Source organism: Rhinoraja longicauda, chromosome 32 (assembly GCF_053455715.1).
Source record: "Rhinoraja longicauda isolate Sanriku21f chromosome 32, sRhiLon1.1, whole genome shotgun sequence".
In the NCBI taxonomy this organism is placed as follows: domain Eukaryota; kingdom Metazoa; phylum Chordata; class Chondrichthyes; order Rajiformes; family Arhynchobatidae; genus Rhinoraja; species Rhinoraja longicauda.
This window is the reverse complement of record NC_135984.1, coordinates 1,222,153-1,236,741: the sequence shown is the minus strand read 5'-3', so window position 1 is coordinate 1,236,741 and position 14,589 is coordinate 1,222,153. Positions and strand designations below refer to the sequence as shown.

At 49.6% G+C, this 14,589-nt stretch overlaps 2 protein-coding genes across 2 annotated transcripts in view; both read right to left on the bottom strand.

Annotated features, from left to right (window-relative positions):
- Positions 1–457: 457 nt before the first annotated feature.
- Positions 458–14,589, bottom strand: part of LOC144608786 (sodium channel regulatory subunit beta-4-like) — a 16,914-nt gene continuing 2,782 nt past the window's right edge. The window contains exons 2-5 of the mRNA XM_078426881.1: positions 6,026–6,204; positions 4,459–4,672; positions 2,295–2,424; positions 458–595 (exon numbers count right to left, since the gene is read on the bottom strand). Coding sequence (XP_078283007.1) covers positions 511–595; positions 2,295–2,424; positions 4,459–4,672; positions 6,026–6,204 — 608 coding nt within the window. The 3' untranslated portion in view covers positions 458–510. The remainder of the gene's footprint in view (positions 596–2,294; positions 2,425–4,458; positions 4,673–6,025; positions 6,205–14,589) is intronic.
- LOC144608784 (uncharacterized) lies at positions 7,066–9,915 on the bottom strand (the record flags this gene model as incomplete). The annotated part of the gene is made up of 6 exons (XM_078426878.1): positions 7,066–7,086; positions 8,062–8,411; positions 8,539–8,727; positions 8,766–9,034; positions 9,575–9,749; positions 9,858–9,915. Coding segments are annotated over 6 exons (1,062 nt in total), but the record flags the coding sequence as incomplete, so codon positions are not given.

Here is a 14,589-nt window from a genome sequence, read left to right as displayed (position 1 = left end):
AGAAGCAAGACGCCTTGAGTCCACTTTCAGAATAGTCAGGAGCAAAGCGCTACCTTATTGGTGAGACACAGCTCGTTACTGACCGCTGTGGATGTGATTAAGAACCACAACCGTAATCCAAAAGACACTGAGCAAAAAGAGAAATTAAAACGACAATCACATATCAGGTAAAAGGCCACAGGTGATACAAGACTGGTGCCGTACAGCTGGTGTTGACCGCTGTACCAACAATACGTGCATGCAAGGCAATGAGTCGCATGCCCTAATATCTGAAGGTTTGAGATGGCAGTACTGATTCAGGAGATCAGTGTGTGTTTGGAACAAGAGTATCTCCATTCCTGTGGTAGCTCATGCTGATGGCCCATGTCTCCAGCACAAAGTGTGTATGCTGACCCCCCCCCCAATCTTGTTGCAAGTGTAGTAGGGTTACCTTATAATGTATGTACTCGCTAGTGTTTTAATAGGCACATCCCGTGTCTTTAAGCACTGATGTTAAAATTGGTGCAATCTTCATGCCTTTGGTGGACTTTTGAGGTCGGTCTTGGAACCATAATGTCCATGTTGAGTGTTGGCGCAGTTTACCAGGCACTCCTTCCTAGAGAGACCACAGCAAGCAGCATCAATATAACCACCTGCCCACCACCTTCATCCAGTTAACACTTTACTCGTGGGGATACAAACAAGCAGTTGCTTCACCAATCAGTGAAATGCCATCGCCCCCAAGCTTCCTCAGAGGGCAGCTCCACCAGCTAAGCTGCTGCAACTTAGCCAAAGCCATCACCCACATGGGGCAATGATGGCTTGCCGACGGGGCAGGTGGTGGAACTACAGCTCATGTTGGGGTCCGGGCTTGTGTTTGGCTTCTCTGGCATTAGGACAATCAGTGCTTCACAACCACCTTTGAAATGTAGTCACTATTGCAACACGAGAACACAACAAGGTCCCAGAAACGAAGTTGACATTGACAGAATAATTCTGCACTGACACTGAGGAATTAACACTTGCTAGGACTTCAAGAAAGAAATTCCTGCTTCTCTTTGGTTAGTTCATCCAAGTGAGCCCGTGGTCACCTCTGACAGAACAGGTTCACCAGGAAAACTATTATGCACCGTTCTCTAGAGTGGGGCTTGAACTCATAACCTTCAGACTCAGAGGTGGGAGAGTGAAGGGCAGTGTAACACAGGACAGTGAGGGATACATGGATCAGAACGCACAGGTTTGGTTGAAGGGCAAGGTGGGGGTTGTTGGATGATTTGTCATTTTGACCTTCCACAAGTTCACAGAGGCAAATGGGAATGCACACATTTAACAATAGAGTTAGTCTGTGGGCTGGTTTAGCCTGACCTAGCCCGCTACATTTGTTGGGATCACAGGGATAATAGGAAAGGGTAAGCAACAATGTTCCAGAAAATAGAAGGAGGGAGTCTAAAACTGATGCAAACATGAACCATCTTGAAGGAGGAACAATGCGATGTCAATATCATTGTATGCCACTGAGCGGCTGATAATCAGAAAGTGAAAATTGTTGACATGCTGCAAATTGCAGATAAATCCCTGAAGATATGCCCTCCCACTCCAAAATATGGTTTTGTTACCTGATCAGTAAAGAGCTTTACACTGATTCTCAAACCATTCACACTTTGGATGACATCAACATGCACAGCTACTCCTTGTAGCTCTACGCCATGAACATGGGTTACCCATCCAAAGCAGTTACTCGAGTCTTTACCACACAACACTGTGTTGTGGCGTGCGTTGTGCTCTTATTGCATCTAATGTGCCTGTAAAGCTGCGGCAAGGAAGGATTTCATTGATCCAGTTAATATCCATTGCATATGACAAATAAACGCTGTTGGCTCTTGTTACATTGAACCAGTCTAATCTTGTCCTATACAACGCTCAAAGTCTGACACCCGCACTATTACCCTTGCATAGAATTAGCAAAACATAGAACCTGCCATAAACACCAAGGATTGCATCTTATTCGTTGCTTGATATCTCTGAGGTGACTGAAGAGTTAAATACTGTGTTAGAACGATACAACACGGATGAAGGCCATGGCCTTGTCTTGTTGCACTGTATTCCTACCAGCAACTCAACTAACTCAGGCATGACAATAAACTAGAGGCATAGACTATAGGCACAGGCTACTGAGAGGTATATCAGAGACTTATAGTTAACCACTTTGTTCATATTCCCATATTGCAAATTGCTAACTGGAAACATTCTCTTTAAAATGGTTTGTAAATAAGAGTGTTGGATAATAATCTTTTGCATATTCACATCTTACTTACTTCTTTTTTCCAACTTGCTTAATTATAAACAGTACAAGCTTTTTAATAATAAATAATAGAATGAGAAGTCCGATCACCCCTCCGACAATGGAAGCAATGAGGACTGTCAATGTGTTGTCCACTGGTAATACTGTAATGCAAAGGACAGGTGCACAGATTAGTACAGTTTCACCAGCAGTGTGTATATTCAAGCAGCTACAGGGCAGTGGGGGAACAGGAGAGACAAGAGAGGCTGCAGAAAGCTGTGTGTGATCACAGGCATCTGTCCCCACAATGACAGACAATGTGATGCTCAGTGTTCCAGTACCAGCCCACTGGATCCATGTCCATAAGTGATAGGATCCAGTCTACTCCGCCATTCAATCATGGCTGATCTATCTTTCCCTCTCAAACCCACACTGACCTTTCTGTCCACGATCTCCTCCATTGTCAGAGTGAGGCGAAACACAAATCGGAGGAACAGCATCTCATATTTCCCTTGGGCAGTTTACAGCCCAGTGGTATGAATATTGATTTCTCTCACTTCAGGTAGCCCCGGCATTCCCTCTCTCTCGGTCCCTCCCCCACCTAAGTCACACTAGCTGCCCATTTCCACCCTACAGACAGCTTACAATGGCCCAACCAGAAGGGCATGTCCTTGGCCTGGGACAGCTCAGGTAAGGTGACTGTGTGTGCTTCATCGGCGCAAGGTGAGCACCAGGTAGTTCTTTGCCCGTGTTTGACCTCTGGTCATGAAATCTTGCAGGGACTAGAGTCAATGTTGCTCATGTCTAGGACAATCTCAATCATACACCATCATAATGTCTCTTCTGATGGATCTGCCTTACAATTGGGACATGGAGCACCAAGAGTTTGTAACAGCAATGGATGAAAGGCATGGATTTCTGACTGTATCAGGCTGGTACTAGAGTTATTGAGTCATACAGCATGGAAACAGGCCCTTCAGCCCAACTGATCTATGCCAACCAAGATGCCCCATCTAACCTGCTTTGATTTGCCTGTAGTTGGTCCAGATCCCTCTAAATCATTCCTATCCATGTTCCTGTCCAAGTGTATTTTAAATGTTGTCATTATACTTGCTTCAACTACCTCCTCTGGCAGCTCATTCGATATACCCACCACCCTCTGAGTGAAACACTTGCCCCACACTAGTTCCTATCATACCCCTCTCACCTTAGACCTATGTCCTTGGTTCTTGATTCCCCTACCCTGGGTAAATGACTATGTGGATTTACCCTACCAATTCCCTTCATAACTTTATATACCTCTATAAGATCACCCCTCAGCCTCTTATGCTCCAAGGAATTAAGTCTTAGCTTGCCCAATATCTCCCGATAGCTCAGCTCTTCAAATCCCGACAAGTGTTGTAAGTCATCTCTGCACTCTTTCCAGTTTAATGACATAATTCCTCTAGCAGGGTGACTAAAACTGACACAATACTCCAAAGGCAGCCTCACCAATGTCTTGTAGTACTGTAACATAAAGTCCCAACTTCTATACTCAATACCCTGACCGAAGGTGGTCAATAATATCAAAAGCCTTCTTTGCCATCCTATCTACCTGTGACACCACTTTCAGGGAACGGTACACTTGTACTCCTATATCTTCTGCTCTATACCACACCCCAGGGCCCTACTATTCACTGTGAAGGACCTCCCCTGGTTTGGTTTCTAACGTGTGGGGTTGCACAACAAATGTTGGCAGGACCCTGGGTTAAAGAGGGAAGCTCAGCAGGGTTGACTGAGTTGGACATCAGCAGTGTGTGTGTCTTTCCATGCCCCCCCGCCGCCCCCCCCCCCACCCCCCCTCCCCCTCCCCCCCACCCCCCCCCACCCAACCACCACTACCCCCCCCCCCTCCCCACCACCCCCCCCACCCAACCACCACTACCCCCCCCCCCCTCCCCACCACCAGCTTTCTCTGTGCATCATTTTATCAGCTTAACTCTTTATCTTTTCTCTTAAGTAAATCTACATTATTGACCCCAGCTGTGGCCCAGGTTTGAATGTTCATTCGTAACATCTCGATGGATATCTTACTCAATGTTATTTGAGACAGTGTAGACTCATGTGTGTGAATGAATGTACACCAGATTTAAGGCGAGATGCCATCTCAATATAATGTTTGCTTTGTCAATCGTCTCAAGAAACATCAGGGCACTTACATTCACTGACGACAATGAGCTCCAGGGTGGAATTGGCTTGTTGATTTCGTTCCTGAGGGTTTTTGAAGGAACAAGTGTAAAGGCCTGTATCCTCAAATTCCACTTCCTTCAGCAAAAGGGAGATATTCTTTGTTTTAATGTTCCCAATGAGCTGGAATCTGTCTATATATGTCGTGACACGGGGCGTCATTACTTTTAGTTTGATATAAATAATCTGCACAGAAAAGAATGGTAGTTAAAGGCTTATTGGAAGCAAAAGAGTTATTTTATTTCCACTGTCCCTCCCTTATGAATCCAAACCTAAGGACAATAAACAGATTTCTCCCGCACCTTTCCAAACATCAGCATGTCGTGATCTGTTGCACAGTCAATGATGGCCTTGTGAAGTACAACAATATTGCCATGGAAAAATAACGTCCCCATGTGTGTGCAGAAAGATCCTGCTCTCACCAGCTGACATGGACTAGGGCATCAGTCTCAGTCAAACTCAGCTCCTACCTGAGGCCACACACTAATCAACAACAACTATATTCCGCTGAGGAAGCTTTCAACCCAAAGGCATTAACAATGAATTCTCTAATTTAGGGCTAAGCCCCTCCTAAAAACCTGTTTTTCAGTACCCTGTCCCCTCCACAAGCCCCTCCACTCCCCCCTGACTGTGCGCACACCATTCTACCCAGCTCCTTTCCCTTTTTCTGTCCACTCACCTCTCTGCACATCTCCTTTAAACATTGTCCTCTCACCTTAAAGCAATGCTCTGTTGTCACTTCAATGCTGGTACATTGGTTCTGACTGTCAACCCTATCTGTGGCTCTCATCTTTTTTATATACTTCTGTCAGGTCTCACCTGAACTTCTGATGTTCCAGAGAATACAACCCAAGTTTATCCAACCTCTCCTTGTAGGTAACAAGCTCTAATCCAGGCAGCAGGGTGGTTAAACGTCTTCTGCACCCTCTCCCAAGCCTCCACATCATTCCTGTCATAGAGCGACCAAAACTGCCCACAATGCTCCAAATGTGGTTTAAACAAGCTCTATGAAGCTGCAACATGAATTCTTGAGTCTCACACTCAATGGCCCAACTAATGACATGTCCTTTTGGCCACCATAACTACTGGTGTGGCCACTTGCAGGGAGCTATGGATTGGGACCCCATGATCCCTCAGCATCAATGCTGTTAAGGTTCCTGCCATTAGCTGAATAATCTCACTTTACATTCAACTCCCAAAGTGCAATCCCTCACAATTGCTCGGATTAATTTCCAAATGAGATTTTAGCTCTGCCTCAACAACAAACACACTAACAACTCATCCATGGTTGAAACTAGATCAGATGATTTGAGGTTCACACAGTAAGTTGGTGGGAGGCAATGGGTTTGGGGGCAGTGATGGATCTGAGAGTGGTAAGCAGTGTGAGATGGAGACTGTCACAGGATGGCCCTTTGTTGCTGTACCTTTGCTGAAACTATCTTTCTCTCTAAAGCACCCGCTGAGGTTTGTTGTGTGAGTGGATTTTACAATGAGTCTGGGGCAGGTTTGCAAGCGTAGGAATGAAGATGCAATACTCACCCTTTCTGTTGGTAATGTTTTATTTATCTGGAACTCCCACCAGAAGGAGGCCTCTTCGTAAGTCATGCAGCTGGAGAACGTGCAGGGGAGCATGACATCACTGCCGTTCAGCACCTTGATCGTCGGCGACTTCCCAATGTTCACCTCAACCCCGAAAATCAGGTGCAATTGAACGAAACCTGCGAGAGAGAAAGCCACATTAAAACACAAACGTTGACATCTTTCACCGATGGTTCTGATTTCTATGCCTCTGCTCTCACTACTTTCATTCCTGCCAACCCCTTGATGAGATGGCCACTCATGTTTCAGAGCCCCCGTTGCCACCAGCTCTCTCCTGCCTTGATAATGATGTCTCAGTGAGGCTTAAGGACATCGGTTGCTTCTTGCAGCTCAGCTCAGTGCCTGTCTCAGTTTAATTTACCTTAGATACAGCCTGAAAACATGCCCTTCGGCCCACCAAGTCCACGTTGATCATTGATTATCCATTCATACTTGTTCTCCATTATCCCACTTTCCTGCTGAGTGTTTTGTGCACAGAGGTACGATATTTTGAATTGTGTTTGTTTACTGAAGCATTGTTCTTGTAAAATCCCTTTCTTCCCCACCCTGCATATCATTATTCATAGAGATATTTTGTACTTTAGACTTAGCAATTCCATTTAAATCTCTATCCTTTCCCATCCCCAAGCCCTGCACGACTGTCAACACAAGCAAACTCCCTTTGGTTCAGCCCTCCACGCCCAGAACCTCTTGTCAACGTGACAAGGACGTTTGGAGTGACTCAGACAGAAGAAACGTCACCCATTCCTTCTCTCCAGGGATGCTGCCTGTCCCGCTGAGTTACACCAGCTCTTTGTATACCTCAGTCCACAGTGGAGCACAATGGACAGCACAGCTCTAGATTACTGAGGAGGAATTAATCATTGTGTCAACAGTACCCAGGTTTAAATTCTTCATCAGAGCAAGGACTTGTCAATGCAATTACTCAGCAAGATAACGAATACACACGCTGTGGAGACAGATCATGTTGGAGGTAAGATTTATTCACATGCAACCTGTACCTAATTGCAGATATAAGCAGGATAAGAATTGCACATTGTGCAAAGAATGCACAGTCTCAATTATTTGGAAGTGTGAGCATTATCCACAGTGTAAACGGGCTGCAGTTTACCTTACTTATTGAGGTGTTAACAATAAAAAGGTTGAGAACATTTTGCATGTTAAGAAAATAACCTGGGCAGCACAGTGGCACAGCTGGTAGAGCTGCCGCCTCACAGCGCCAGACACCCACGTCCTACCCTGACCTTGGGTGTTGTTAGTGCAGAGTTTGCACCTTTATCCCTGGAACTGCATTGTTTTCCACCGGGTTCCCCCCACATCCCAAAGACGTGCGGGTTTGTAGGTTAATTGCCTCTGTAAATTGCCCCCAGTGTGCAGGGAGTGAATGAGAAAGTGGGATAACATAGAACGAGTGTGAACGGGTAATTAACGGGCAGCAGGGAACCAGTGCCTGTTTCCACGCAGTATCTCTGAACTCATGACTCATGGTGTCACTGAAAGAGCTTTGTTTCTGTGGTGAACTAATGGCACAGGACAGATTTTATGGAATGGCAGGTTAGAGAGGCGAGGTAAACAGTGATACAGGTCCCCTCTGGGTTACGGACATCTGACGTGTGGACATACTGGGCTTACAGATAAGTAATTGAGAGACCAGCTGAGGAGGGGGTGGGAATGGGGAGAGGGGGATGGAGACGGGGGAGTGGAGGGGGGTGAGGATGGAGAGGTGGAGGAGGTGGGGCTGGGGTTGGGGAGGGGGGTTGGATGGGGATGGAGAGGTGGGAGAGAGGGATGAGGATGGGGAGGGGGTGGGGTTGGGGATGGGGATGGTGCGGGTGGGGATGGTGCGGGTGGGGATGGTGCGGGTGGGGATGGTGCGGGTGGCGATGGGGAGGGTGGGGATGGTGCGGGTAGGGATGGTGCGGGTGGGGATGGTGCGGGTGGGGGTGGGGTTGGGGATGGGAGGGTGGGGATGGTGCAGGTGGGGATGGTGCGGGTGGGGATGGTGCGGGTGGGGATGGTGCGGGTGGGGATGGTGCGGGTGGGGATGGTGCGGGTGGGGATGGTGCGGGTGGGGATGGTGCGGGTGGGGATGGTGCGGGTGGGGATGGTGCGGGTGGGGATGGTGCGGTTGGGGATGGTGCGGGTGGGAATGGTGCGGGTGGGAATGGTGCAGGTGGGGGTGGGGTTGGGGATGGTGCGGGTGGGGATGGTGCGGGTGGGGATGGGGAGGGTGGGGATGGTGCGGGTGGGGATGGTGTGGGTGGGGATGGGGAGGGTGGGGATGGGGGGGATGGGGAGGGTGGGGATGGTGTGGGTGGGGATGGGGATGGGGGATGGTGTGGGTGGGGGTGGGGATGGGGAGGGTGGGGATGGTGCGGGTGGGGATGGGGATGGTACGGGTGGGGATGGTGCGGGTGTGGATGGGGAGGGTGGGGATGGGGAGGGTGGGGATGGTGCGGGTGGGGATGGGGAGGGTGGGGATGGGGAGGGTGGGGATGGTGCGGGTGGGGATGGGGATGGTGCGGGTGGGGATGGTGCGGGTGGGGATGGGGATGGTGCGGGTGGGGATGGGGATGGGGATGGTGCGGATGGGGAGGGTGGGGATGGGGAGGGTGGGGATGGTCCGGGTGGGGATGTTGTGGGTGGGGATGGGGAGGTTGGGGATGGGGAGGCTGGGGATGGGGGGATGGGGAGGGTGGGAATGGGGAGGGTGGGGACGGGGATGGTGCGGGTGGGGATGGTGTGGGTGGGGAGGGTGGGGATGGTGCGGGTGGGGGTGGGGATGGTGTGGGTGGGGATGGGGAGGGTGGGGATGGGGAGGGTGGGGATGGTGCGGGTGGGGATGGTGCGGGTGGGGATGGTGCTGGTGGGGATGGGGAGGGTGGGGATGGGGAGGGTGGGGATGGGGAGGGTGGGGATGGGGAGGGTGGGGATGGGGAGGGTGGGGGATGGGGAGGGTGGGGATGGGGAGGGTGGGGGATGGTGCGGGAGGGGATGGTGCGGGCGGGGATGGTGCGGGCGGGGATGGTGCGGGCGGGGATGGTGCGGGCGGGGATGGTGCGGGCGTGGATGGGGAGGGTGGGGATGGGGATGGTGGGGGTGGGGAGGGTGGGGGATGGGGAGGGTGTGGATGGGGAGGGTGGGGATGGGGAGGGTGGGGATGGGGAGGGTGGGGATGGGGAGGGTGGGGATGGGGAGGGTGGGGGATGGTGCGGGTGGGGATGGGGAGGGTGGGGTTGGGGAGGGTGGGGTTGGGGAGGGTGGGGATGGTGCGGTGGGGATGGGGAGGGTGGGGATGGGGAGGGTGGGGATGGGGAGGGGTGGGGATGGGGAGGGTGGGGATGGGGAGGGTGGGGATGGTGCGGGTAGGGATGGTGCGGGTGGGGATGGGGAGGGTGAGGATGGGGAGGGTGGGGATGGGGATGGTGGGGATGGTGCGGGTGGGGATGGGGATGGTGCGGGTGGGGATGGTGTGGGTGGGATGGTGCAGGTGGGGATGGGGAGGGTGGGGATGGTGCGGGTGGGGATGGGGATGGTGCGGGTGGGGATGGGGATGGTGCGGGTGGGGATGGTGTGGGTGGGGATGGTGTAGGTGGGGATGGGGAGGGTGGGGATGGTGCGGGTGGGGATGGGGATGGTGCGGGTGGGGATGGTGTGGGTGGGGATGGTGTAGGTGGGGATGGGGAGGTTGGGGATGGGGAGGTTGGGGATGGGGAGGTTGGGGATGGGGAGGTTGGGGATGGTGCGGGTGGGGATGATGCGGGTGGGGATGGGGAGGGTGGGGATGGGGAGGGTGGGGATGGGGAGGGTGGGGATGGGGAGGGTGGGGATGGGGATGGTGCGGGTGGGGATGGGGATGGTGCGGGTGGGGATGGGGAGGACGGGGGTGGTGCGGGTGGGGATGGGGAGGGTGGGGTGGTGCGGGTGGGGATGGGGAGGGTGGGGTGGTGCGGGTGGGGATGGGGAGGGTGGGGATGGTGCGGGTGGGGATGGCTTTGCCGATGTTGCGGGATTGAAGGCATCTTCTGCCGGCTGGGACCGGCCCGGCTGTAAGATTCACAGCCGCTACATGGAGAAGGATATTGGTCATCGGTCCACAAACTGATCAGGATAACAAATATTCAGAAGGACCTCACTGAATGATATGTATAATGTGTAGGAAGGAACTGCAGGTGCCAGTTTTCACCGGACATAGCCACAGAATGCTGGAGTAACTCAGTGGGACAGGCAGCATCTCTGGAGAGGAGTGGGTGACGGTGTGGTTGCGACCCTTTTTCAGACTCATCTCAACCCGAAACGTCACCCACTCCTTCTATCCGAGGATGCCGCCTGTCCCGCTGAGTTACAACAGCATTTTGTGCCTGTCTCCGATACAATATTCAGATGACAATCTACCAATACCAAATGGTTCACAACGTACACTATGGAGATGTGAACTTATGACCTTCCAGCATTCTAGACCATTATAGAGTGTTGTAGAGCATTGGAGACCATTGTAGGGCATCACGTCCTGCAATGCTGAGTTAGAAGGTCAAGAGTTAAAGTCTCATTCCAATGAAGACTGGGCTGCCCCGTCCAGGAGTGAGTGCCCAGAATCCTTCTTTCCGGTGAAATATCCAGAGTCCCATCTGCCCTCTTAGATGAATGGGAAGTTTATCAATGGCACCACCGCCAAGAAGGCCTGAGTATTTCCCCAGTGGCCCCACATCACTTGTTCTTCAAGCAACATCGCTAAACATAAACTATCTGATCATTATCTCCCTGGTCTTGCTGCCGTTTTACTGAGTCCACTTTGGCTACTACATTTCCAACAATACAATAGTGATTAAACATGAAAAACACATTACTAGATAGAAACTAATTTGGGTCATCGTGTGATTATGAAACATGCCATGCAAATGCATATTCTTCCTTTCAATAGCACAAAAAAAAATCATTATTGAAGCCTGGGTTTATGGATAGCATTCCTATCCCTACATCTTCCTGGTCCAGGATAGATGTATCCCACTAATACAGGTTTGTGCTGGAGTTGGATGAGGTGCAGCCATATTGGCACTGAGTTATGAATCCAATGCATTGAAGCATTTCGGAAGCACGGACTGCACGAGCATCCCTCAGTTGGCTGCACCAAGCCTGACCATCTCAGTCTACATTACTGTCAGCCACAGCTGCCTCTTCTGCACCAGGTTCCATTACAAAACAGGAACACATACTCTATTCCAACTCTCCCCTTAGCTTGCACCATCTCTGCATTGCCTCACTACCTTTCTTTCATCTACAATCATGTTCCTTTCAAAGACGTACAGCTATCTGCTTAATGAGGGCGTGCAGCGTAGGTTCACTAGGTTAATTCCCGGAATGGCGGGACTGTCGTATGTTGAAAGGCTGGAGCAATTAGGCTTGTATACACTGGAATTTAGAAGGATGAGGGGGGATCTTATTGAAACATATAAGATAATTAGGGGATTGGACACATTAGAGGCAGGAAACATGTTCCCAATGTTGGGGGAGTCCAGAACAAGGGGCCACAGTTTAAGAATAAGGGGTAGGCCATTTAGAACGGAGATGAGGAAGAACTTTTTCAGTCAGAGAGTGGTGAAGGTGTGAAATTCTCTGCCTCAGAAGGCAGTGGAGGCCAGTTCGTTGGATGCTTTCAAGAGAGAGCTGGATAGAGCTCTTAAGGATAGCGGAGTGAGGGGGTATGGGGAGAAGGCAGGAACGGGGTACTGATTGAGAGTGATCAGCCATGATCGCATTGAATGGCGGTGCTGGCTCGAAGGGCTGAATGGCCTACTCCTGCACCTATTGTCTATTGTCTATTGTCTATAATATTCCACAATACCCTCCTAAAGGAACGCTGGCAAGGCCAGGGTCACTCGGTGCATTTACCAGTTTGAGATAAAGTCTGACAGACTTCCTCAGTGCCAGTACCATGAATGCCTGCTCTTAATTTGTCTCAGTCAAATGCTAAAATTAGTTAACTGCAATGGGCAGGCTAAAGAATGGATGATGCCCTTTGTTGTTATCCAGCAACTCTCACTAGGAAAATACATATACATTAACTCTCAATCCTGTTTTAACTCAAACAGTGGAAGGATATTCAATTTATTGAGCTTGCTCTACACTTTCAAACTCCCCTCTACTCTTTTCAAGTCGTTAAGTTTATTGTCACAAACACAAGTACAGTGGGGTACATAAGGTCATAAGAGCAGAATTAGGCCATTCGGCCCATTGAGTCTACTCCAACATTCAATCATGGCTGATCTATCTTTTTCTCTCAAACCCATTCTCCTGCCTTCTCCGCATAACCCCTGACACCCGTGCTAATCAAGAATTGGTCAATCTCTGCGTTAACAACACCCATTGACTTGGCTTCCACAGCCGTCTGTGGCAATTAACTTCACAAATTTGCCACCTGGTACAGGTACAATGAAACCTTTGAGCCCAAAACAAAGTGCTGGGGGACCTCAGTGTGGCTCGCATTGAGTTCCTCCTGCACTTTGATCTTTTTCCCCAAGGTTACAGCATCAGATGTTTTATGTGTCTACAATGAAAATCATACACGCAACAAGCACATGGACTCAGCCAACACACAGAAAAACATAATATACATACATCACATATGGATTCTGCAAGTCAGTAACAAGAAAATGGTATAATAAAAACAAGGTGTTAATGCAAAATAAATTAGACAACAAGTCTATGGTCCATAGTGTTCCATTGCCAAGATAGAATTAGAGTTGTGAGCTCTGGATTTCCCACTGATATTACTGAATCTGCACTGATTTCATGGTATTTCCCACTGATATCACTGAATCTGCACTGATTTCACTGGATTTCCCACTGATATCTCTGAATTTGCACTGATTTCACTGGATTTTCCACTGAATCCCCTGATTTCACTGAATACACTACTGTACAATGACAGAAATGAAACATTATCGTCAATTAACCCCCCCCCCCCCCCCCCGCCAGGAATGTGAGAAAAACTTAGACAAATTATCCAAACGTTTTACTTAGACCTGTGCCACTGAATCTCACAATCTGTGAAAATCCCTCTCCAGGAATGATCAAGATTCACACATTAGTGTGCTGCAGGGCCAGGCTGGGTTAATGTTGACAAATCATGATTCGCTGATGTAGGATTTATTGAACGCGAGATCAACACTCCTTTCGAAAACTGTTGCCCCTCAAGGATCGTACAATACAAACAATAGCAGTACATTTATATAATGCCTTTAACATGGGGGAAAAACCAATCCCAGAACATTTCACTGGAGCATTATTAGAAAAATTGATACCAAGTCTTATTTGGTCACAAAGTAAGTTTTACAAAGCATGCTAAGGGTCTCGACCCGAAACGTCACCCATTCCTTCTCTCCTGAGATGCTGCCTGACCCGCTGAGTTATTCCAGCATTTTGTGAATAAATACCTGCAGTTATTTTCTTATATTATATGGTAAAGGGGGGTGGTCATTGCCACGAAACAGCCGGCCACGAGGCCACCAATGGTCAAGTGGTCACAATGGGAGATGTACAAGGTGGTAGGTTTGGGATGAAGAGAGAATCACAGCGGGTTACAGGGATAAAGACGACCATAGAAACTGTGGGCGGGTCGATTGCAATCATGTATAAATAATCCTTCTGCTGACTGGATAGCACACAGCTAAAGCTTTTTACTACCGCGCTACACGTGACAATAAACTAAAACTGAACTGAACTAAACACAAGAGTTGTTTGGGCTGAAGTTGAGCATGAATCTGCTGCCCAAACCCACAGGACACGCGTTGGACGCCATCACCTTGGTGGCAAGTGTTAGATGTCTTCAAGGCTTATCGACAACCGTGAACTGACCAGAGAAATGGGGAAAGTGACAGAGACCCGAATGTAGCCCAGACCACAAAGCCAAGCATTCCTACAGATTCACCAACCACCTGGCCCTGAAACCCGTCTCAGTCTGAGGAAGGGTCTCGACCCGAAACGTCACCCATTCCTTCTCTCCAGAGACGCTGCCTGACCCGCTGTTACTCCAGCTTTTTGTGTCTGTCTTCGGTTTAAACCAGCATCTGCAGTTGCTTCATACCCAATCTCAATTATTTTGTTGTGAAACGATTTGTTCTTGTCTATTCTTCCTACCAAGTTGATGAGAAGCATTTGCCTGTCGGAATTGCCAGCGAGTGTCTGTCTGGTGGATCTCTGCAAACGTAACCTGTCTCGTCAGTGAAGGAAGATTCAGGATTCCCCACAAGTGAATCTTAATCAATGACATTATATAACACAGAGTCGGTGGGTCTTGCACATCCACTGTGATCCCAGACACCAGCCTTCATCTCCACCCGAGCCCAGACCTGCCTGGCCATTGTGTTTCTCTCACGTTCCCCAAACTCAATCACGGATTATTATTACAAACTGCCAATTCCACCTTTCTCCATGAAAGCTGCAGTAAAATGTAGAACACAAGAGGCGCGGGTTGGGATGTGCTCAACGAGACAGCAGAGAGACCG